Source organism: Pelophylax lessonae, assembly GCF_965119305.1.
Source record: "Pelophylax lessonae genome assembly, chromosome: 5".
Lineage (NCBI taxonomy): Eukaryota > Metazoa > Chordata > Amphibia > Anura > Ranidae > Pelophylax > Pelophylax lessonae.
The window spans coordinates 192,397,238-192,421,959 of NC_138772.1; the positions used below are offsets into that span (position 1 = coordinate 192,397,238).

The following is a 24,722-nucleotide window of genomic DNA, read 5'->3' on the forward strand; positions in this document are numbered from 1 at the left end:
CAACAGTTTAGGCATTAATGGCTGTGTGCTGAGTTATTTTGAGGGGACAGACAATTTACACTGTTATACAAACTGTACACTCTCTACTTTACATTGTAGCAAAGTGTCATTTCTTTAGTGTTGTCACATGAAAAGATATGATAAAATATTTACAAAAATGTGGAGGGGTGTACTCCCTTTTGTTTGACACACACACATATATATATATATATATATATATATATATATATACATATATATATATATACATATACACACACACATACATACATACATACATATACACACACACACACACACATATATATATATACATACACACACCGTAGTGTTCTCAGGCCCCTTGCAAATCACTCCAATCCCCGTTATTCACAGCAGTCCTCAACTCCTTCCAAGACCCCCAGAACACCAGGCCCCTACAGTTCTGGTCCTTCACATCACCCCACCTACAGAACTGTGCCCCCTTCAACTCCACCTTCTAAGACTGCCCCCCCTATCACATCACAAATCCACCCCCCCAACAGTAGTGTGCTCTGCCCTCTTCACATCATACACCCTGCCAGCCCACAGCACTGCCCCCCTCTCACATCACAACCCCCAACAATAGTATGCTCTGGCCTTCTTACATCATAGTCCCCTCTCTTTACATGATCTCCCCCAAAGGTATTGCCCCTGTTCACACCACCCCCCCCTCTCACATCACAACCCCCCCCCCCATAGTAGTATGCTCTGCCCTCCTCACATCATGCAATCCCCCCCCAGCATAGCCCCCTCTTTTTACATCACCTCCCCCCCACAGCACTGCCCCTTTTCAGATTACCCCCCCCCTTCACGCCACAACCCCCCACAGTAGAATGCTCTGCCGTCTTCACGTCATACACCCCCCCTCTACAACATAGTCCCTTCTCTTTACATCTCTTCCCCCCCAAAGCACTGCCCCTCCTCACATTTTACCTTCCCTCTTTAAAACACACACAGTTGTGTTCTTTGTTCACAGCACTGCCCCCCATCACATCATTACACACACACCAAAGTAGTGTGACCCCCTTCACTCTCCTACCTTAGGACACAGGGGAGAGCGGGAGTTGAAACATTTCTGGATTAAATGCAAGAGACACTGCACAGCTATGAATGGAGTGCGGGAGCTGCCAAGGTTAACTTTTCGGATGATTCAGCAGGTGATGGCTGCAAGGAGTGCCCTGCGTCCACTCACCTGCTGGTTAACTTAAAGTTAACCCCCGGCAGCTCCCGCACTCGATCCAGAAATGTTCTCCCCCCTCTCCACTCTGTTATAACAATGGCGGAAGCTGGGGGAAAGAAGTGGCTCTTAAATGGCGTAACCACGGGTCAGGAGAGAACAGTGGCTCGGTCCACCATTTAGTGATGCCTGAACTAGAGAAATCACTTTTGAAGACAAGTAACATTAAAACATTTGGAATAAAGATCATATAAAAACTAACCATTTCAGTGCGGAAACCCATTTCTCGTTCCAACGTTGACAGGTGAGAAAAATGACGGTCATTCTCAAAAAGCGTTGATATGTAACTCCTGCGGATATAAGGGCACATGTAAACAAATTCAACATACGTGATTTAGATTTGCGAGTTTATTGCAGTTTACCCATCTATAGGGAGGCAGTGTTGTCATGCTAGGTAAGCAATTTGTTTAAAACTACAGAGCAAATCCCCCCCTTTCCTCTAAAACCTGGGGGTGTTTTGTAGTTCACCGAGTGATTACTAGGGACGATGCGAACTGACAAGGCAATACAGGAAGTTATTTTGATTTTTAGCAGGATCAGCAGCCATTTTTTTTTCACCTAACAAACAGAGTTAAGAGTGAAGAAAACACATTCAAATGGTATATGGAACAGATGAAAAAAGGTAGCAAACTAGTTTATTGTTATGGCTTACATACACTAGTTTCCAATCATATTCAGGCACTTATAGGCTAAGTGCACCTTTACAAAAACAAGAATAACTGCACATATTTTTGAAGAAAAAAAATGTACATTTATTATTTTTTCCTGCAGGAGCCTGATCAGTAAATCATGGGTACAATGTGGGCTCATGCAGACACATCCACCTGCTTTTAGCCAGCACCTCTGCACTGGCTGTTTGAAAGCAAGAGGACATCTCATATAGCTTTCTTTTGGTGGTATTTGATCACCTGTGCAATTTTTACTTTTTACTCTATAAACAAAAACAGAGTGACAATTTTGAAAAAAAAAAAAAATATTTTTCACATTTTTTTTATATGAAATTTCCAAAAAAAAAAAAAAAAAAAAAAATGTAAAAATAAAGATTTTTTAACATTTTAGGCCAATTTGTTTTCTGCTGCAAACATTGGGTAAAAAAAAAAAAAAAAAGAAAAAAAATCGCAATAAGCGTATTTTGATTGGTTTGCGCAAATGTTATTGCGTTTACTAACTAAGGGAAAGATTTGTCATTTTTGTTTTTTTTAGTAATGGCGGGGATCTGCGATTTGTTTTGCAGGACTGCGACATTGCGGCGGACAGATCGGACCCCTGACTAACATTTTTGACACTTTTGGGGGTACCAGTGACATTACTACAGTAATCATTGCTATACATATGCACTGTTACTGTAAAAATGACACTGGCAGGGAAGGGGTTAACTTTATTAGTGATCAAGTGTGTCCCTAGGGGCGTGATTCTAACTGTAAAGGAGCGTGGCTAGTCATGTAACCACAGAAACATACGATCCTACATAGCAGGATCGTGTAGTCTCTGCAGTTACACCAGGGAGAATGACAGGCGGCTTTGTTTAGTTTAGCCGCCTGCCTTTCTCCCTCTCCACCGGGAGATCGCGGGTGACCGGCGGACATCGGAGCCACCAGTCACTTGCGCGGACATGTCAGGGACCGGGCGGGAGCGCGCCTCCGGAGGCGCGCGTGCTCACCCCTTAGAGGCTCGTAGGCGACCGACGTAGCCCTACGTGGGTTTGCCTGTAGGGGGCTGACTGCCGCAGTAAATAGTCGTGCGGCGGTCAAAAAAGAAAAAAATGCTAGGACCAGAAATCCCAGCAAGGAACTAGGTCCTTACTCCTGACTAGGCAAAAAAAAAAAAAAAAACTGAATGCCTATAGCAGAAGTGGGAGTATACCCCCTGGGACTGCCCCATAGGTGTGTTAAAGCTTTTTCCTGTCTAGTGTCCCACTCCTGTAGGGGGCAGCATAACCCAATGGTCGAGAATATTCTGGAGCTGTGTCTGTCAATGAACAAAAGAGAAAGGGCAAGGGAGTCCTGTGAGAATCGCAGGACTCACCCCTGGGAGTCCTCCATCCCTCACCCCCAAGGGCCTGACTACTGGTGGCCTCCCCATCTGAACACAGGCAGAGGGAGGAGGTGTCCAGGGACACCTGCCTTGGACAAGGTATAAAAAAAAAAAAAAAAAAAAAAAAAAAAAAAAAAAAAAAAAAAGGACTTGCTTGTGGGCTTGCGTTTCCTGCCGAAGGAGGAGCCTATTTCTCATGTGACCGTCTTGGAGGATGACTTGGGAAAAACATATTACATGCTTGTAGCTTGAGTTTAAAATGTATGCAGACCTCTGGAAAAAAGAAGTGAGCCAATTACATAACCCAGGGGGTAAATACTTTTCCCAAGGGTGGGAGAACAAAACAAATTTTTGAATTTTTCAGGCAGATTTGAAAAATCATGTCTGCCTGCAGAATTAAATTGAAAAAGGGGAAACAAGTTAAAAAACATTTTAAAAATGCATTATGCCAGGAGGGGTGGCTTCCCAAGCAAATACAAGTCCTTAGATGACATTTCAGCTGATAACATTGTCGTCATTAGAATTTCAACAAAATATTGAATTATATTTAGCAACATTTCTTGCCATCCAATTTTCAGGACAGGGTAGGGTGATATTCGCAGTGCAGTACATTACAGTATCCCCTTGTCTTGGTCAGATCTGTAGGTAATTTTAAAGAAACCAGTCAACAATCAGTCGTATACTGCAGAAATTTAGCCTTTATGGAAGAGTGGCAAGAAGAAAGCCATTTCTTAAAGATATCCATAAAAAGTGTAGTTTAAAGTTTGCCACAAGCCACCTGGGAGACACACCAAACATGTGGAAGAAGGTGCTCTGGTCAGATGAAACCAAAATCGAACTTTTTGGCAACAATGCAAAACGTTATGTTTGGCGTAAAAGCAACACAGCTCATCACCCTGAACACACCATCCCCACTGTCAAACATGGTGGTGGCAGCATCATGGTTTGGGCCTGCTTTTCTTCAGCAGGGATAGGGAAGATGGTTAAAATTGATGGGAAGATGGATGGAGCCAAATACAGGACCATTCTGGAAGAAAACCTGATGAAGTCTGCAAAAGACCTGAGACTGGGACGGAGATTTGTCTTCCAACAAGACAATGATCCAAAACATAAAGCAAAATCTACAATGGAATGGTTCACAAATAAACATATCCAGGTGTTAGAATGGCCAAGTTAAAGTCCAGACCTGGATCCAATCGAGAATCTGTGGAAAGAACTGAAAACTGCTGTTCACAAACGCTCTCCATCCAACCTCACTGAGCTCGAGCTGTTTTGCAAGGAGGAATGGGCAAAAATGTCAGTCTTTCGATGTGCAAAACTGATAGAGACATACCCCAAGCGACTTACAGCTGTTATCGCAGCAAAAGGTGGCGCTACAAAGTATTAACTTAAGGGGGCTGAATAATTTTGAACGCCAAATTTTTCAGTTTTTTATTTGTTAAAAAAGTTTGAAATATCCAATCAATTTCTTTCCACTTCATGATTGTGTCCCACTTGTTGTTGATTCTTCACAAAAAATTACAGTTTTATATCTTTATGTTTGAAGCCTAAAATGTGGCAAAAGGTCAAATAGTTCAAGGGGGCCGAATACTTTCGCAAGGCACTGTATATATTAAATATTTAAGATAATAGTGTTACTCTCCTATTTGTACTATACATTTTTTCATGAATGTGTGTGTGTGTGATATTATATACATACATACATATATACATACACACACACACACACACACACAATATATACACACACATACATACATACACACACAATATTGTCAAAAGTATTGGGATGCCTACCTTTACTTTCACATAAACTTTAAATGGCACCCCAGGTTTAGTCTATAGGGTTCAATATTGAGTTGGCACACCCTTTGCAGCTAAAACATCTTCAACTCTTCTGGGAAGGCTGTCCACAAGGTTTAGGAGTGTGTCTATGGGAATGTTTGACCATTCTTCCAGAAGAGCATTTGTGAGGTCAGGCACAACATAGAGAAGGGCGCACCGGCTTAGTGCATTAGCACTAAAAACATTAAAATTATAAAACGTATACATTATACTCACAAAACAGGTGTGAATATTGCACACATCAACATGAAATCTCCAAAGGTAGCCAAAGCACTGCGCAATGCTGGATAGCATGCAGTGTACCGCAGGGATCTGCTAAGGCTAGGCTGACGCGTTTCTAGGACGGACCCTCTTCCTCAGAGCCAAGAAATGCTGCTTCGCCCTCAAAATGCATCAGCCTAGCCTTAGCAGATCCATGCGGTACACTGCATGCTATCCAGCATTGCGCAGTGCCTTGGCTACCTTGGAGATTCCATGTTGATGTGTGCAATATTCACACCCATTTTGCAAGTATAATATATATGTTTGATAATTTAAATAAATGTTTTTAGTGGTAATGCACTAGGTCGGTGCACCCTTCTCTTTGTTGTGGTCTTCCAGTGTGTTTCGGATCCTGAGGGGGCAGCAAGACCATAAGTCATACCTACCTAAGTCTACCTGAAGCATTTCTCTTCCCCCCATCATATATCTCTCGAGCGCAGGAGAATTGTTTTACACTGATGTTGAACGAGAATGCCAGTCAGGACTCTGTGCAGGCCAGTCAAGTTCCTCCACCCCAAACCAGTGCAGAAAGTTCATAAAGACATGGATGATGGAGTTTGGGGTGAAGGAACTTGACTGGCCTGCCCTGACCTCAACCTGATAGAACATCTTTGGGAAAAATTAGAGCAGAGACGGCGAGCCAGGCCTTCTCGTACAACATCAGTGCCTGACCTCACAAATGTGCTTCTGGAAGAATGGTCAAACATTCCCATAGACACACTCCTAAACCTTGTGGAAAGCCTTCCCAGAAGTGTTAAAGCTGCAAAGGGTGGGCCAACTCAATATTGAACCCTATGGATTAAGGGATGCCATTAAAGTTCAGGGCGTGTAAAGGCAGGCGCCCCAATATTTTTTACGATATAGTGTATACACACACAGTAATATATATACACACACACACACACATATATATATACACATACACACACACACACACACACACAGTGGGGAAAAAAATTATTAGATCCCCTGCAGATTTTGCAAGTTTGCTTACAAAGAAATGAAGGGTCTATAATTTTTTATCATAGGTGTATTTTAAGAGATGGAGACAGAATACCAACCAAAAATACAGAAAAAAAACAAAAAAAACACCACATGATACAAATGTTTTAAATCAAGTTGCAGCTCAGTGAGTAAAATAAAGTATTTGATCCTCTACCAACCAACACTAATTCTGGCTCCCACAGACTAGCTACAGTATGTGCTTATGTGGTAAACAGATTAGTCCTGTCAATTTAAGAAGGTTCTCCGAACGACAACTCGTAATGTGTATAAAAGACACCTTTCAACAGAATCTCTTTCTTTCATTCAAACCTCACCATCAGGGTCAAAACCAAAGAGCTGTCAAAGGAGGTCAAGGACAGGATTGTAGACCTGCACAAGGCTGGAATGGGCTACAAGGCTATGAGCAAGAAGCTTGGTGAGATGAAGTGATTATTCGCAAATAGAAGAAATACAAAATAACCATCAATCGCCCTTCAGTCTAGAACTCGATTCAGGATTTCGCCTCATGGGGTAAAGATGATCATCAGAAAAGTGAGGGTTAAGCCCAGAACTACACGGGAGAGAGCTTTTAAATTATCTAAAGGCAGTTGGGACCACAGTCACCCAACAAACTATTGGTAACAATACACCGCCATGGATTAAAATTCTTGTAGCGCCCGCAAGGTCCCCCTCCTCAAGAAGGCACATGTACAGGCCCATCTGAAGTTTGCCAATAAACATCTAAATAATTGAGAGAATGATTTGGAGAAAGTGTTGTGGTCAGATGAGACCAAAATTGAGCTCTTTGCCGTTAATTCGAATCGCCATGTTTGGAGGAAGAAAAGTGCTGACTATGACCCCAAGATTACCATCCCTACAGTCAAGCACGGAGGTGGAAACATTATGCTTTGGGGCAGTTTCTCTGCTAAAGGTACAGGCCGATTTTGCCACATTGAGGGGCCAATAAACAAGGCCATGTATTGTAAAATCTTGGATGAGAGCCTTCTTCCCTTAGCCAGAACACTGAAGATGGGTCATGGATGGGTCTTCCAGCATGGTAATGACCCAAAATATACCACCAAGGCAACAAAAGGAGTGGCTCATGAAGAACCACATTGAGGTCAAGGAGTGGCCTAGCCAGGCTCCAGAGCTTAATCCTATAGAAAATGTATGGAGGGAGTTGAAACTTCGAGTTGCCAAGCGACAGCCAAGAAACCTAAAAACCTAAAGGATTTAGAGAAGATCTGTAAAGAAGAGTGGACCAAAATCCCTAATTCCCTCCTCAAATGTGTGAAAACCTGGTAACCAACTGCAAGAAACATCCTTACCTCTGTTCTTGCCAAAAAGGACTTTTCCACCAAGTACTAAGTCATATTTTGCTTGGGGATCAAATACTTATTTTACTCACTGAACTGCAACTTAATTTCGAACATTTGTATTTTTTTTTCTGAATTTTTGGTTGATATTCTTTGTCTAGCATTTAAAATAAACGCATGATAAAAATGATAAACCCTCCATTTCTTTGTAAGTGCGCAAACTTACAAAATCTGCCGGGGGTCAAAAAATGATTTCCCCGCATGTGTATACACACACACTATATATATATATATATACACACATACATACATACATACATACACACATACACCCTTTTTTCATTTTATAAATGAAGCCCTTTTAAATTCTGCATGGAATATAATTTTAAAAGAAGGCATTATACTGCCAATAGCACCACAATCCAGAGGTCACCTAGTGTGGCCTAGAAAACAAAACACTAACATTACTGCTTGTAACGTGGTTTCTTTTTGCTCAGTTTTTCTGAATGTAGTGCCTATAATTTGTTTTGTACATGGGAAGCCAAGACAATAACTGCCATTGAAACTGATGTATGCAAGTAATCAAGATAATCATACTGCTTAATTGGAGGGCCTAACATCTACTGAATGCAGTCTACATGGCTGGCATTAAATATAGAGAAGACCAAAGGCTAGCTAACTCAGGTGGTACAAATGATCATGCTCCATACAATCCGGTTATTTTCATTAGGTGGGTGTAGACAATGGACAGTACATTTGAAACAAACAGGATTTTCAGCTCTAAGGCTCCATGCACACAGGGCGTCATAAAAACGTGCTCCAAAGCTGTTTACATAACGCCGGGAAACAGCAGCTGTAAAAACGTGCTTTCAGTAGCTTTTCCTACTAGCGTTATTGCACGTTTGGCCACAGTAGCTGTTAGCAGCGTTTTTTTCTGCCTCCATTCAAAATCAATGGTCCCCTATGGGAGCCTATTGATTTGAATGGAAGTCACACCGCAGGTCGGATCAGGGTGATCCGACTTGCGGTGCGACCTGCACTGTGAGAATCTTGAGGGGGAACTCCACGCCAAAATGGGGAAAAAAACGGCGTGGGGTTCCCCCCCAGGTTCCAAACCAGGCCCTTCGGATCTGGTATGGAATTTGAGGGTAGCCCCGCGCCGAAAAAACGGCGTGGGTCCCCCCCAAAATCCATACCAGACCCTTATCCGAGCATGCAGTCCGGCATGCCAGGAAAGGGGAGGGGACGAGCGAGCGGCCCCACCCCCCCCCTGGATCATACCAGGCCACACGCCCTCAACATGGGGGGGGGTGTGGGTGCTTTGGGGCAGGGGGGGCTCTGCACCCCGCACCTCAAAGCACCTTGCCCCCATGTTGATGAGGACAAGGGCCTCATCCCCACAACCCTGGCCGGTGGTTGTGGGGGTCTGCGGGCAGGGGGCTCATCGGAATCTGGAGGCCCCCTTTAACAAGGGGGCCCCCGATCCCGGACCCCCTCCCTATGTGAATGGGTATGGGGTACACTGTACCCCTACTCATTCACCCCATAAAATGCAGTGTATGGAAATGACGACAGGAGACGTTTTGGAAAATTTATTAAAAATCTTCATCCGGCTCTTGTCCTCTCCGGGGGTCTTCTCCTCTCCGAGGGTCTTCTGCTCTTTTGCTGTCCGCCCTTCTTGTCTTCTCCTCTCCGGGGTCTTCTGCTGTCTACTCCTCTCCGGGGGTCTTCTGCTCTTTTGCTGTCCGCCCTTCTTGTCTTCTCCTCTCCGGGGGTCTTCTGCTGTCTTCTCCTCTCCGAGGGTCTTCTGCTGTCCGCCCTTCTGCTGTCCAATCTTCTTGTCTTCTCCTCTCCGGTCTTCTGCTCTTTTGCTGTCGGCTGTCCTTCTTCCTCCGGTCCTCCTCCGACGACGTCTTCAGCGATTATGCCGGCCTCTGGTCTCCGCAGCTTATTATATAGCCATTAGGGGCGTGGCCACCAGATGACGTCATCTGGAGACCACGCCCCCTTGTGTCACAGGTGACGTCACCTGTGACACAAGGGGGCGTGGTCTCCCGATGACGTCATCTGGCGGCCACGCCCCTAATGGCTATATAATAAGCTGCGGAGACCAGAGGCCGGCATGATCGCTGAAGACGTCGTCGGAGGAGGACCGGAGGAAGAAGGACAGCCGACAGCAAAAGAGCAGAAGACCGGAGAGGAGAAGACAAGAAGATTGGACAGCAGAAGGGCGGACAGCAGAAGACCCTCGGAGAGGAGAAGACAGCAGAAGACCCCCGGAGAGGAGAAGACAAGAAGGGCGGACAGCAAAAGAGCAGAAGACCCCCGGAGAGGAGTAGACAGCAGAAGACCCCGGAGAGGAGAAGACAAGAAGGGCGGACAGCAAAAGAGCAGAAGACCCTCGGAGAGGAGAAGACCCCCGGAGAGGACAAGAGCCGGATGAAGATTTTTAATAAATTTTCCAAAACGTCTCCTGTCGTCATTTCCATACACTGCATTTTATGGGGTGAATGAGTAGGGGTACAGTGTACCCCATACCCATTCACATAGGGAGGGGGTCCGGGATCGGGGGCCCCCTTGTTAAAGGGGGCCTCCAGATTCCGATGAGCCCCCTGCCCGCAGACCCCCACAACCACCGGCCAGGGTTGTGGGGATGAGGCCCTTGTCCTCATCAACATGGGGGCAAGGTGCTTTGAGGTGCGGGGTGCAGAGCCCCCCCTGCCCCAAAGCACCCACACCCCCCCCATGTTGAGGGCGTGTGGCCTGGTATGATCCAGGGGGGGGTGGGGCCGCTCGCTCGTCCCCTCCCCTTTCCTGGCATGCCGGACTGCATGCTCGGATAAGGGTCTGGTATGGATTTTGGGGGGGACCCCACGCCGTTTTTTCGGCGCGGGGCTACCCTCAAATTCCATACCAGATCCGAAGGGCCTGGTTTGGAACCTGGGGGGGAACCCCACGCCGTTTTTTTCCCCATTTTGGCGTGGAGTTCCCCCTCAAGATTCTCACAGTGCAGGTCGCACCGCAAGTCGGATCACCCTGATCCGACCTGCGGTGTGACTTCCATTCAAATCAATAGGCTCCCATAGGGAACCATTGATTTTGAATGGAAAAAAAAAAACGTATAACGTGGCTTAACGCACGTTAAGCAACGTTATGGAGCCTTATGGAGCCTTTAGCAGCGTCAGACGTTTTTTGCAGCTTGACGCTGGAGCTCCTGAACCCACAGTTTCTGGGTTTTTTTTGGAGCTGTAAAACGCCTATGCCACTTGGAGCTCCTAAAAGCTCTATGTGTGCATGAGGCCATAGAATAACATGGATGGGCGTTCTGCAGCTGCAAAAAAAAACGTCTGACGCTGCTAACAGCAGCTGTAAAAACGTCCAGTGTGCATGAGGCCTTAGATGTACATTACTGAGCTCTTGGAGAAATGAAAGAAAACTTGTCATGAGAGAAATATGGGATAGGGGGGTTTAGCACTGGCAGCCTCCATGTTTCTCTAATGATAGGAATACAAACATAGACTATGTATAAGGAGGAGGCAAGTAAACAGCGTTTTGGGATCCCCATGCATGAAACTTGGGCATATGTAGCATTTTAAACCAGAACAAATTTGGTTATAGGTGGTCATTAGTCAGGTCATTTACCCCTCTAGGATGAAGGCCTCCTTACCAAAAATTACCATCTCTGCTCCCAATACCACCTTGACATCCTACCACAATCTTCATATTGTAAAAAAATATCCATCAGAGTCTCAAAGCTTCCTCATAGTGGTCATGGCAAGTGGGAAGACTCAGACTTTGGTATACAAATCCCAAGAGATATAAAATGAGAGAGAGTAATACAAACGAACAAAACCTACCCAGAAATGAAATAACAATTTAAGCTTTAATCTAACAATTTAAGCTTTAGGTGTTACTAAACCCACAACAGCAAAATCAGTCTGTATATGCAGTAAAGCATGCTTGTTATACTCACTGTGGAACCAAAGGGGTTAATTCTCTGCATTGTGTAAAAAGGATGTTTGATCCTGTATGCACAGATCCTCCCCTTTTTGCATTGTCCCCAAAATCTCTCCAGACAAGACAGTTAGTGGAGTCAGTCTGCACATACTCAGTTTGGTGTGTATAGATAGAGTTTTTGTTTTTTTTTTCTTGGGAGAGTGCATGTGATCAGCACAGGGCCAATTAGCACTGTCCAGACGGTCAGGCATACCGCATCATTATAGGACATTCATGGAAGTATATAAATTTCTCCCTAAAAGTTTTAACCAGATATTGATAGAAGTCACAAGACTGCTATATACAGTACTGCGAAAATGTATTTAGCAATTTATATTTACTAATAAAAATATATTAAATGCAGGGTCCTAGGTTTAGTAACACTTAAGAAAAAAATAAACTGTACACCAACAAAGAAAGAAAAAAATCTTACCAGTGCAAAAGACCAAATAAAGCAGCTGAAAAGGAAAAACCAAAATTGAGAACCATTCATTATTATAACAGATTTATATAGCGCCAACAGTTTGTGCAGCACTTTACAAAATTAAGGCAGACAATACATTTATGATTTAATACAAGAGGAATCGGAGGAACCTGCTTGTTAGAACAATCTAAGAGGAAGGGTCAAGTGATAAAAAAAATTACTGTGACCGGGGGGAGAGAGAGCTGAAAATGAAAGAGAAAATAAAAGTTCCATCTTTGGGTTAAGGTGGGATAGGCTCGGTTTTCAGGGATCGCTCAAAGGTTGATAGAGTGGGATAGTTGGACAGATTAGGGTAAGGGGTTCCAGAGGACGGGGGAGGCTCTCGAGAAGTCCTGGAGGTGAATGTGAGAGGTGACGAGGGAGCTAGACAGCAGGAGGTCAGAATATTTTTAAGCTGGCATTAACTTAGCTCAGTTATTTAATTGTTCAATATGATTAGAAATATCCCATTTAAAAATTCCTTTGAACGTGATTGGGTGTTCAAAAAACTCCTTTTTAAAATTTACCCTCATTAGGTCTAGGTTGACAGTAGCCAGAGCTCTGAAAAGAGCTCCACAGTGGTGTTGTCAGGCATTCATGAGTCGACCCCGCCGCCTCCTAAATGTCTGCTTTTGCCTTATGAATGGCAGTTTATAATTGGGCTAATGCACCACAATCGCAAGCCAATCGCAGCTGGGGTTCGACATTAGTGACTTTAAAGTGATTGCAAAGTCTAGTTTTTTTTTTTTTAAATAAACAAGTTATACTTACCTTCTCTGTGCAGTGGTTTTGCACAGGGCAGCCTTGATCCTCCTCTTCTCAAGTCCCTGGCTGGAACGCCTAGCCCCTCCCTCCTGACGAGTGCCCCAACAGAAAGCAGCTTGATATGGGGGCACCCATGCCGAGCTGCAGCTCCGTGTGTCCATTCAGACACAGAGCTGCAGTTTGGCCCCGCCCTCTCTCTGTCCTGATTGGCTTACTGGCTTTAAATGACAGCCATGGGAGCCAATGGTGCCGCAACTGTGTCTCAGCCAATCAGGAGAGAGAATCCCGGACAGCTGAGGCACTCGTGGACATCGCAGCATAGAAATGGGGCTCAGGTAAGTATTAAGGTGGCTGAGGGGGGCTGCTGCACACACAGAAGGCTTCTTATCTTAAAGGGTAGCTCCAGTCAAAAATGGAAATGTTCCTATTAATAGTATGTTAAATATCTTTGATATTATTCATTTTCTGGCTAGCTGATTGTGTAGCTTAGAAAGTCTTATCTAAGCTAGACAATCAGCTTCTTCCTGTTCTTCACCGACAACATTATCTCCCTTATCTGAATTTGCTAAGCTGTCATTCACTTCCTGAGAAGGTTGTCGGTCGTTTTTAGACAGGCATGCCTAGACCTGCCCAGTCCCATCCCTCCTATCCTTTACAGAACATGATCTCCTCCTGTCTTCATAGCCTTGTTTAGGCTAGCAGCTTCTCCTGAGAGAGAGAGAGAGAGAGAGAGGGCAGGCTTTGGAAGTTATGCTCACTCTTCATGGTTCCAGCAGCACATAACAGACACATACACACACACGGTTTGCTAGAAACTGTAAGATAGATTATGATGCAACATGCTGCAGATTTTTCTACAGTGTAGAACCACGTCGTTTCTGCATGGCACTTTGATGAGCACTGATGGGCGCTGTGTGCCACACGCCCAGCTGCTGTGAACAGTGGAGGGAGCTGGGGAAGAAATGTCACGTGACCGGCGCAATATATGAAAGAAATAAGGTAGTTAAAGAGGAAGTAAACCCTCCTCTGTAACTTGTACCTATAGGTAAGCCTATGATAAGGCTTACCTATAGGTACTGTAAATATCTCCTAAACATGTACCGTTTAGGAGATATTTACCTTACATGCAGCCAGTGACGTCACTGGCGCATGCACTCTGAAGGAAAGGCCGCTGGTGCCATTCCTTCAGAACTCCGTGCCATGACCATCGGCTCCCGCACGCGGGAATGACGTCACCGCGGCTCCGGCCAATCAGATGGCCGGATGCCGCGATCCCAGAAGAGGGGCGACTGGACATGTCACCCGTCATACAGCTAAGCGGGCGGCACGGCGGGGGCTTGTTCTAAGGTAAGTATTTCATAATGAGCTAGTATGCGATGCATACTAGCTCATTATGTGTTTGTCTTTCAGGGTGAAAAAAAAAAAGGGTTTACAACCTCTAAGAAGGATACAGATCGATCTCTGTTGCTCATTACATGTGAGTAATGAGTTTTGGGCTCCGTTTTCACTAGTGGACACAAAGTCGCATGACCATTCACAGTCAATTGCACAACTTTGGAGTCGCACTAGTGGAAACATAGCCTAAGGCTAGAGTGCGATTTTGGAGTGTGACTGAGTGCAGCTTTGATCCAACTTTACACGCTCCGGATCAAAGTCGCATTAAAGTACTGCAGGTACCTTTTCAAGGTTGCATAGTTTGGAACGGGTGCCACTGAAATCAATGGGCTGTGACTTATCATGCGACTTTGTGTGTCCAAAGTCACATGACAAATCACACTAGTGGAAACGTAGACTTAGTGTGGGTGTAAGACAAGTATTATTCCTTTAATGTATAGTGATCATTGTAGACTGGAAGATGAGATGCCCAGAGCACTTCCAGCTACACTGGCAGTCTCCCCCCCCACTAGCTACACAGGAACAGTGGCCCTCCCTGAAAGTGATGTCACTAGTTTTAAGTAACCACACCCACTTGCTGCTCTTGCATTCAGCAGGAAGAGGAATTGAAGTCATGTGACAGGCCCCGGATACTACAAAATAAAAAAAAGGTAGAAAAACTGGGATTTTTTCATTTTGAGACATAGGGCTGAACCTATCTCACATTAATCATTGCAGGGGAGAATTTAAATATTAGGCTTTACTTTCACTTTAACGCTTAGAATGCATTAAGATAATAAAACCTTCTGACTTTACAATTCCCTTTACCACTTGCCGACCATCCTCCACATATATACTGCGGCAGGCTGGCTCAGCTGCGCGAATTGCCGTACCTGTAGGAGCACTCTTGGGGGCGAGCGCCTGCCACTGGCGGAGCGCTTCCGCCCCCACTAGGCAGCGGGGATGCCGATCCACAGGCACCCGCGATCACTCCCCGCTGAGAAAGAACACAGGCCAGCTGTTGTAAACACCGTTGTTCTCTCTGAAATGATCACCGAGCGCCTGTGATCCTCCTATATAGGAACACAGGTCTCTGATCATTTCACAAGTCCCTCTCCCCACAGTTAGAAATTAACCCTTTGATTATCCCTAGGTGATCAAGTAAACTGGCCCTTTGTAAAGTTATGAGACACCTACTTTAGTGTGTTGGGTTACCATTCAAACAGAAAAGGCACCACATCATGTGTGCATGGTGCGTTACTGCAAAGCAAAAAAGGTGTGAAGCCAGTCTTAGAAAGATAAAAAAAAAAAAATGAAAAACCTTCTCATTTAAACAGAGGTCTATGAGCATTTTATCTTACTTTTCTGGTCAGGGCACTGTGGGGGAAATCTGATAAGTATTTCTCTGAACACATTAGCCAAACCAGTCATCAAAAATGAGAACCTGAGCAAGCATACATAGCAAAGCATGACATGCCAAAGTACACTTTAAAGTAAATACATTGCAAAATAGAAAGCTAAAAAACTAACAAGAGGAACTAACAGATGGGTTGGTGGATGAATAGACAAAGTAACAGAATCCCTTTACAATTGCCCCAAAAAATGAAACAAACAAAAATAAGAGAATGTTACAAAGGGCTATCATTGAAGTATTAGGCCTCATGCACACTGGATGTTTTGCACACTCTCATAGATGCCTTCCCTCCTAACAGAAGTGTTTTGGCAAAAAAACGCTTGTAAACACGTGTAAACCATTTAGGCGAGTCAAGCGCTTGGATGATAATTATTTTCATTGGTCAGAATATTAATTTATTCTGGACACTGAAATGAGTTAACGCTCAAACGCTAAATGAGCCAAGCGTTCATGCGCGTTTAGAAGTGGCTTACATGCCAAACGGTTTTTAGCCAAAACCCCACTGCTCCTGGACACGCTGGCAGCGTTTTCTCTTTCTGCCTCAAAACACCTAGGGATACATACAGTTGGGAAACATGCAGGGGTGTTTAGAGGCAGAAAAAAAAAAGACACCCCTTACAGCCACGATAGAAATGTTAAGTGTGCATGAGGCCTGTTATTTGACAGCTCTGAAAAGTGATCCACAATGGATTCCTTTTTTAAGTCCATTGACAGATGACTTAAAGGTAGGCGTGTAAGCCAAGGGAAAGAATCAGCGATGTGTGGCCAGAGTTTTTAGTGTTTCTATGGGGAGGAAGGCAGAGCACCCACAGCCATTTATTGCTTTATTACCTGGAACAATGTAGTTGCATTTGTTTGATGCAGCTACAGCAGACAGAGTGGGTAGGAGATGGTGCAGACAGAGTGGATGGAAGCTGGAGAGGACAGAGTAGGGGAGATATAGCAGACAACACGTGACAAGTTATTTTTCAATGCACATTGCTCTAGGGTCACTGTAAACACACAGGACTTTCTGACAGACCTGCTCACAGGAGAGAGGGTGGTAACAACAGCATTCTGCTTGAGCTCTAAAAAGGGAACACCCACAAATTGGGCTTCATGCAGGGGAGGGGGGGTTGAGAGCTGTAACAGCCAGAAAGATAAAGGTAAGTTACTTCTCCTTAGGAAGTGAGTGTTGTCTCGTGAAACGCGTCAAGAGATATGTACAAGAACTTAAATTACAATGGATTATGTGCAATGTTGTAATATATGTAACTATTTCTACTTCATGTGCACTATTGCTGAGGTTTTTAGTATTTTAGATTTGATGTGAATCTGCTTTAAAGATATGTATTTTCAATAAAATGTAATCATTTTTTAATCAATTTCAATGTGTGTCTTAAATTCCCTTGGGCATTGTTGTTTCGTGTATCTATATCCACTTCCCACCCAATGACATCGTAGAATCTGAGTGGGGATATCTGAATGATTCCTGCAACTACAGGCATCATTCAGATATCTTCTTTTTCTGCCGGCGATTCCCTGCTCCGTAAAAAACAATCATAGCGGCTGTTCAGCCCCTTGATTGTTTTTACAGGCAGCGGGAGGATGTCCCGATGCTCTGTAGTCGTAGAATAAATCGGCTAGCATCGGCCATTTACCATACCAGATGGTCCCCAGTCATCTCTTTGACCTCCGGAGGCTGGGGGTGACGTTATGACGTCATGTCTGACCTTGGCAGTTGTAAGCACTGCCATTGCCTCGGCTGGGAAGCCGAGATGGTTTTTTTTATTTTTATTTTAGGCTTTCCAGCCTAGAGGCAAGATCTAGGGACTTCTAGACCCCAGATCTCGCTGTAAAGAGGACCTCTAATGCCCTATTCATATTACAAGGGATGTTTACACAAAAAATGTAACGGGAAAGTGTCAAAATATAAAAATAAAATTAACAAAAAATTTTAATTTAAAGCACCCCCGTCCCCGCACGCAGAAGCGAACGCAGATGTACATGGCGCCCGCATAAACGGTATTTAAACTACCGTGAAAGTTAGAGTGAAAGCAATAATTCTACCCCAAGACCTCCTCTGTAACTCCAAAAAGGTAATCTTTCAAATGTTACCTATGAAGATTAACCACTTGCCGACTGCCTAACGCCGATCTACGTCGGCAGTCAGCCCCTCACAGGCAAAGTGACGTAGGGCTACGTCACTAGCTTGTGAGGGTCTAGGGAGCGAGTGCGCGCCCCCGGAGGCACGCTCCCGCGTGGTCACGGACCCCCCCGCGCATGTGACCAGCGGACCCGATGTCCGCCGGTCACTCTGCGATCGGCGGGGGAGAGGGAGAAAGTCAGGCGGCTTGTGTAAACAAGCTGCCTGTCATTCTCCCCTGTGTATGAAGGATGATCATACGGTTCTACTATGTAGAACCGTTGATCACTCTTCATACATCTGAAGCCACAGCCAATCACAGTAGAAAGCACGCCCCTAGGGACACACATAGCCCCTCTCTTTCAAAAAAAGTTAACCCCTTCACTGCCAGTGTATTTTTACAGTAACAGTGCATATGTATAGCACTGATTACTGTAGAAATGTCACTGGTAACCCCAAAAGTGTCAAAAATGTCAGTCAAGGGTCCGATCTGTCCGCCACAATGTTGCAGTACCGCAAAAAAAAAAAAAAAAAAAATCGCAGATCGCCGCCATTACGCGTTAAAAAAAAAAAAACAACAGAAATGACAAAAATCTTTCCCTTTGTTAGTAAACGCGATAACTTTTGCGCAAACCAATCAAAATTTGCGATTTTTTTTACCAAACATAGGTAGCATAAAACAAATTGGCCGAAAATGTTAAAAAATTTTGATTTTTATATTTTTTGGGGGGGAATTTCATATAAAAAAAAAATGTAAAAAATATTGTTATTTTTGCAAAATTGACGCTCTTTTTTTGTTTATAGCGCATGATCAAAAAAAAAAAAAAAAAAAAAAAAAAAAAATCGCACAGGTGATGAAATACCACCAAAAGAAAGCTCTGTTTGTGGGAAAAAAAGGACGCCAATTTTGTTTAGATACAGCGTCACACGACCGCGCAATTGTCCGTTAAAGTCACGCAGTGCCGAATCGCAAAATACCCCCTGGTCGTTTAGCAGCCAAATCCTCCGGGGCTTAAGTGGTTAAGTACCAAAGTTTGGTGCATTCTAGGAGTGTGTCTAGTGTGTTTAGATACAACATTGTGATGCATGTAATATCTAAATGTTGATTCTAGCATTGGGAGAAAAAAAAATGTTCAGTCTCAGGTTGCTCAAGAGGACACGTGGCCACTCAGTGAAGTTGGAGGAGAAGCAGTTTAACCCTAAACTGTGTGATTCTTTACTGTTAGAGCAGTAAAGCTACAGGACTCCCTTGGTGGTGTCAGTGGGAAGTGACAATTTCAAAAAAAACGTTTAGATAGGCATCTTAGCGGAGCCAATACACAGAGATATGGGAAGGGTAAGACATATAAATGCACACACACAACCACACAAGTTGAATAGGATGGACTAATGTATTTATTCAACCTGCGTGTAGAGGCCGATCCCCGTAGTGCCAATTCGCCGCCGGTACCAGGCTGTAGCGAGCCTCGGGTTCAGCATCAGACGCTAGGTCCTACCTCGTGACCGCGTGACCACGCCCTCGGCCTCTACACGCAGGTTTATGCCTCATCCTTTATATGACAAGCTTGCTTTGTTTTACATGTTGTAAGTGCATCAGCTACTGGGGATCCTTTTGTGGGCAATAAAGTCTGATTTTAGCCATGCAATATTGCCCTATGTGAGCTATTATTTTCACATGTACTACCCCTGATGTAATTGGAATCTCCTGTGGGTCTGCCACAAGAATTGATCCGATTGAGACTGATCGAGGGCCGTTTGTCCTGGGAAATTCCTGTGGATATCGTTTTCTGAGCCTGAGATAGGCTGGCATTACAAGTCCTTGTATGACCAGATTTCTGGTGAGTGTCTCTCATTAGGGGGAGCACGTTGGTGCGGTGGAGGGTCCAGTGCAATATATCCATTCACGGTTTCTGGGCACATTGCATGATTATATGAACATATGGACATTATCCCAGTGGACTGCACTTCATTCATCATTTATGAATTTTAGCGCTGCTAGTGTGTTTTAGTACTTCCTATTTGATTGTCACTATCATGCACCTTCATTTTATGTGGTTAGATTTATAGCAGCAGCTTTTAGATATATTATTTGTTTTAGCATTTTATATATCACTCTATATACATATAGGTACTTGGTAATAGCGCCGGTTGAGTAAGTATTTTTAGTCCTCACTTGTGTCCGTTTCACTTGCTCCTTTTGGATATACTTATTAAGTACTTGAAAACTATAAAATAAAACCAAAAATTATATATAGCCAGCTAAACTCTACTAAGTGCAATATAGCCTAGTGACCATGTTATGTACAGTATGAGCTGGCATATGGACTAAACTCCAGCACACAGGAAAGTCTTTATTATAAGGTTCCCATAGCAAATTGTATTGCTTTGGGACATGCACAATACAGTGCAATTTTGTGAACCAATTGATGGCTTCATTCACATGTCACTAAAGTACTCGATGAAGGATCTCCCAGATGTTAGAAAGTTTGAGGTTCTCTTTTATTCAAATTATTGTGTATAATAAATTAGTTGCATCGAATTAGACTTGTTCAAACTGAGCGGAGGATGAGCAGTGAAATGCCTTCACCATAACATGTGTCTAACATATGTGACTAACTATTACTAGTAATGTTAGATGGTATATTAGAAAAAAAGGCTATGGATCCAAAACAGTGTTCACAGAGGAGAAAGTTGACTTGTTTTTAGCTATCGGCATATTGCTAAACCTTCTACAGGACTGCCCTAAGCACAATATTAGACCACATGCAAATCTTACCAATCACCAGGTTGAGCCCAACCTTTACATTGGCCGGGCTGAGGTAAGAGAAGAGGTGCTCCTTGGCTCCCTTATTATTCCTATGATGCGAGGTCTCGGTTGGATGGTGGCTCCTAGTCCTCCCCTTAGAGGAAGTGACCCCCCGATGACGATGTCTCACTTGGCCATCTGCTACTCCACTCTGCTCACCGGACTTGTTCGGGGAATCTCTGAGCCGGGGCCTGCCCTCCACAGCCATGATATGAACCACTTGCAAATCAAAACTCCTGAAAAAGAGTTACACAACTTAACCACACACAACCATCACAACTAGAATCTTCATTCTTTTCTGTTGTTTCTGTACAATACTGTGTATGGATAAGCAGAGGTCACTTCCTTTTTTGGAAAAATGCAGCTTGCTGTACTTTTTTTTACTGTAATGGTATATACCAAGGGTATTGAATTCAATTTTACGGAGGTCCAATTAGTAACATTTTCTTCCAGCAGAGGTTTAAATTACATGTTTGTGCGAAGCCACATTTACATTACAACCCCCTTATATCACAATGCTGTTCTTACATCAGTGTCCTCAGTCCCCCTCACATCACCCCCCAAAAGCACTGTCCACCCTTCACACCAGCTGCCTCCCCAGCACTGTCCACCCCTCACACAAGCTGCCTCCCCAGCACCGTCCACCCTTCACACCAGCTGCCTCCCCAGCACCGTCCACCCTTCACACCAGCTGCCTCCCCAGCACCGTCCACCCTTCATACCACCTGCCCCCCCCCCCACCGTCCACCCTTCACACCACCTGCCCCCCCCAGCACCGTCCACCCTTCACACCACCTGCCTCCCCAGCACAGTCCACCCTTCACACCACCTGCCTACCCAAAACTGTCCACCCTTCACACCACCTGCCTCCCCAGCACTGTCCACCCTTCACACCACCTGCCTCCCCAGCACTGTCCACCCTTCACACCACCTGCCTCCCCAGCACTGTCCACCCTTCACACCACCTGCCTCCCCAGCACTGTCTACCCTTCACACCAGCTGCCTCCCCAGCACTGTCTACCCTTCACACCAGCTGCCTCCCCAGCACCGTCCACCCTTCACACCAGCTGCCTCCCCAGCACCGTCCACCCTTCACACCAGCTGCCTCCCCAGCACTGTCTACCCTTCACACCACCTGCCTCCCCAGCACTGTCTACCCTTCACACCAGCTGCCTCCCCAGCACTGTCCACCCTTCACACCAGCTGCCTCCCCAGCACCGTCCACCCTTCACACCACCTGCCTCCCCAGCACTGTCCACCCTTCACACCACCTGCCTCCCCAGCACTGTCCAGACTTCACACCACCTGCCTCCCCAGCACTGTCCACCCTTCACATCACCTTTCACACCACCTGCCTCCCCAGCACTGTCCAGACTTCACACCACCTGCCTCCCCAGCACTGTCCACCCTTCACACCACCTGCCTCCCCAGCACCGTCCACCCTTCACACCACCTGCCTCCCCAGCACCGTCCACCCTTCACACCACCTGCCTCCCCAGCACTGTCCACCCTTCACACCACCTGCCTCCCCAGCACCGTCCACCCTTCACACCACCTGCCTCCACAGCACTGTCCACCCTTCACACTACCTGCCCCCGCACTCCCACTCACATCACAAATCCCTTGCCCCCACAGTGGTGTGCCTCTTCCCTCTTTACATCACCCCCCCCCCCCCAAAGCACTACCCCCTTCACATCACAAATCCCCCATCTCCCAGTAGTGTGCTCTTCCCTCTTCATTTCTCTACAGCACTGATATTCAGCCAGCCCCCCCCCCCCCCCTTCGCACTGCCACCCTCCCGTAGGGTCCCTTGCCCTTCACTCTCCTACCTTAGACCAAGAGGAGGGCAGGATGGTAATAAGCCAGGTGCGGGAGGCATAGCTCTGCATTGGGGGGGGCGGGTACTAAGCTGAGTTCAGGAGGCACAGCTCTGCATTGGATGGGAGCAGGAACTGCAGATGTTAACTTTCCAGATTAACCAACAGGTTATTGGTGGCTAGGATGCTAGGATATATCACAATGCTGTTCTTTCATCAGTGTCCTCAGTCCCCCTCACATCACCCCCCAAAAGCACTGTCCACCTTTCACACCACCTGCCTCCACAGCACTGTCCACTCTTCACACCACCTGCCTCCCCAGCACTGTCTACCCTTCACACCACCTGCCTCCCCAGCACTGTCCACCCTTCACACCACCTTTCACACCACCTGCCTCCCCAGCACTGTCCAGACTTCACACCACCTGCCTCCCCAGCACTGTCCACCCTTCACATCACCTTTCACACCACCTGCCTCCCCAGCACTGTCCAGACTTCACACCACCTGCCTCCCCAGCACTGTCCACCCTTCACATCACCTTTCACACCACCTGCCTCCCCAGCACCGTCCACCCTTCACACCACCTGCCTCCCCAGCACCGTCCACCCTTCACACCACCTGCCTCCCCAGCACCGTCCACCCTTCACACCACCTGCCTCCCCAGCACCGTCCACCCTTCACACCACCTGCCTCCACAGCACTGTCCACCCTTCACACTACCTGCCCCCGCACTCCCACTCACATCACAAATTCCTTGCCCCCACAGTGGTGTGCCTCTTCCCTCTTTACATCACCCCCCCCAAAGCACTACCCCCTTCACATCACAAATCCCCCATCTCCCAGTAGTGTGCTCTTCCCTCTTCATTTCTCTACAGCACTGATATTCAGCCAGCCCCCCCCCCCCTTCGCATTGCCACCCTCCCGTAGGGTCCCTTGCCCTTCACTCTCCTACCTTAGACCAAGAGGAGGGCAGGATGGTAATAAGCCAGGTGCGGGAGGCATAGCTCTGCATTGGGGGGGGGGGCGGGTACTAAGCTGAGTTCAGGAGGCACAGCTCTGCATTGGATGGGAGCAGGAACTGCCGATGTTAACTTTCCAGATTAACCAACAGGTTATTGGTGGCTAGGATGCAGGGCTGACCAAGCCACCAATTACTTGCTGGTTAATATAAAAACGTAACAACCAGCAGCTCTCGCTCCCATCCAGTGCAGAACTGGGTCTCCTGAACTCAGCCTATTACCCACCCCCCAATGCAGAGCTGTGCCTCCCGCACCCGGCTTATGACCATCTTACCTCCCAACATGCAGAGAATGACAGCGGCCGAGGCTGGGGAATAGAAGCAGCTCCTAAATGGCACAACCGCCGGAAAGGATGGGACAGTGGCTCGGTCTGGATCCGGTCCACCATTTAGTGATGCCTGGTATATACTATGCCCATAGGATTAGCTGGATTTTGGTCTGTCTATGCAGTGACAATGCAGTCAAAAATGCATCCAGCTGCATCTGGTGTAAATTTCAGGAATTCAGCCACCTTGTAAAAAGTGCAGGCACACGGAGTTAAACCCAAGGAGCTGCATGCCAACTCTTGATTACATTTGACAGGTTTACTTCTCTGTCGGAGTGGGATCTGAGTGTAGAGAAACACAGAACAGCTATGCCCATTCACAGAAGCCTTGGTATATTGTGAATTTATTCACATAATACCAAGGCTTCTGTGATTAGGCAGGAGAAAAGGAGGGGCAGGCACTCTCCTGTTCAAGATGCATACTGTAGCTCAGAAGGATCAGTGGTGCTCTACCGGAACTACAGCTATAGATGTCTTCCAGGGGTAAGCTGTCAGATGTAAATAATAGTGATAAGACCAAGAGATGCCATGCATTGTTTTGGACTTAAAGTGGTTCTAAAGCCTTAAGGTTTTTCACCTTATAGCGATTGTAGTCTCTTTTTTTTTTTTCAATGAAAATAACAAACATGTTATACTTCCCTCCTCTGTGCAGTGGTTTTGCACAGAGCAGCCCAGATCCTCCTCTTCTCATGTCCCTCTTCGGCTCTCTTGGCTTCTCCCTCCCTTTGAGTGCCCCCACACCGAGCAGCTTGCTATGGGGGCACCTGAGCTGAGTCACAGCTATGGAGCTGCGGTTCTGCCCCACCCCTTTCTCTCCTCATTGGCTGAATAACTTTGACAGCAGCGAAGCCATTGGCGCTGTTGCTGTGTCTTAGCCAATGAGGAGGGGAATACCGGACGGCTGAGACAGTTGTGGGCAT

General features: G+C 45.9%; 1 protein-coding gene across 1 annotated transcript in view; it reads right to left on the reverse strand.

Moving 5' to 3' along the window:
* Nucleotides 1-24,722, reverse strand: part of DPY19L1 (dpy-19 like C-mannosyltransferase 1) — a 137,138-nt gene that overhangs the window by 109,793 nt on the left and 2,623 nt on the right. Inside the window, exons 2-4 of the mRNA XM_082258752.1 lie at nt 20,612-20,877; nt 12,128-12,152; nt 1,461-1,548 (exon numbers count right to left, since the gene is read on the reverse strand). Coding sequence (XP_082114878.1) covers nt 1,461-1,548; nt 12,128-12,152; nt 20,612-20,849 — 351 coding nt within the window. The 5' untranslated portion in view covers nt 20,850-20,877. The remainder of the gene's footprint in view (nt 1-1,460; nt 1,549-12,127; nt 12,153-20,611; nt 20,878-24,722) is intronic.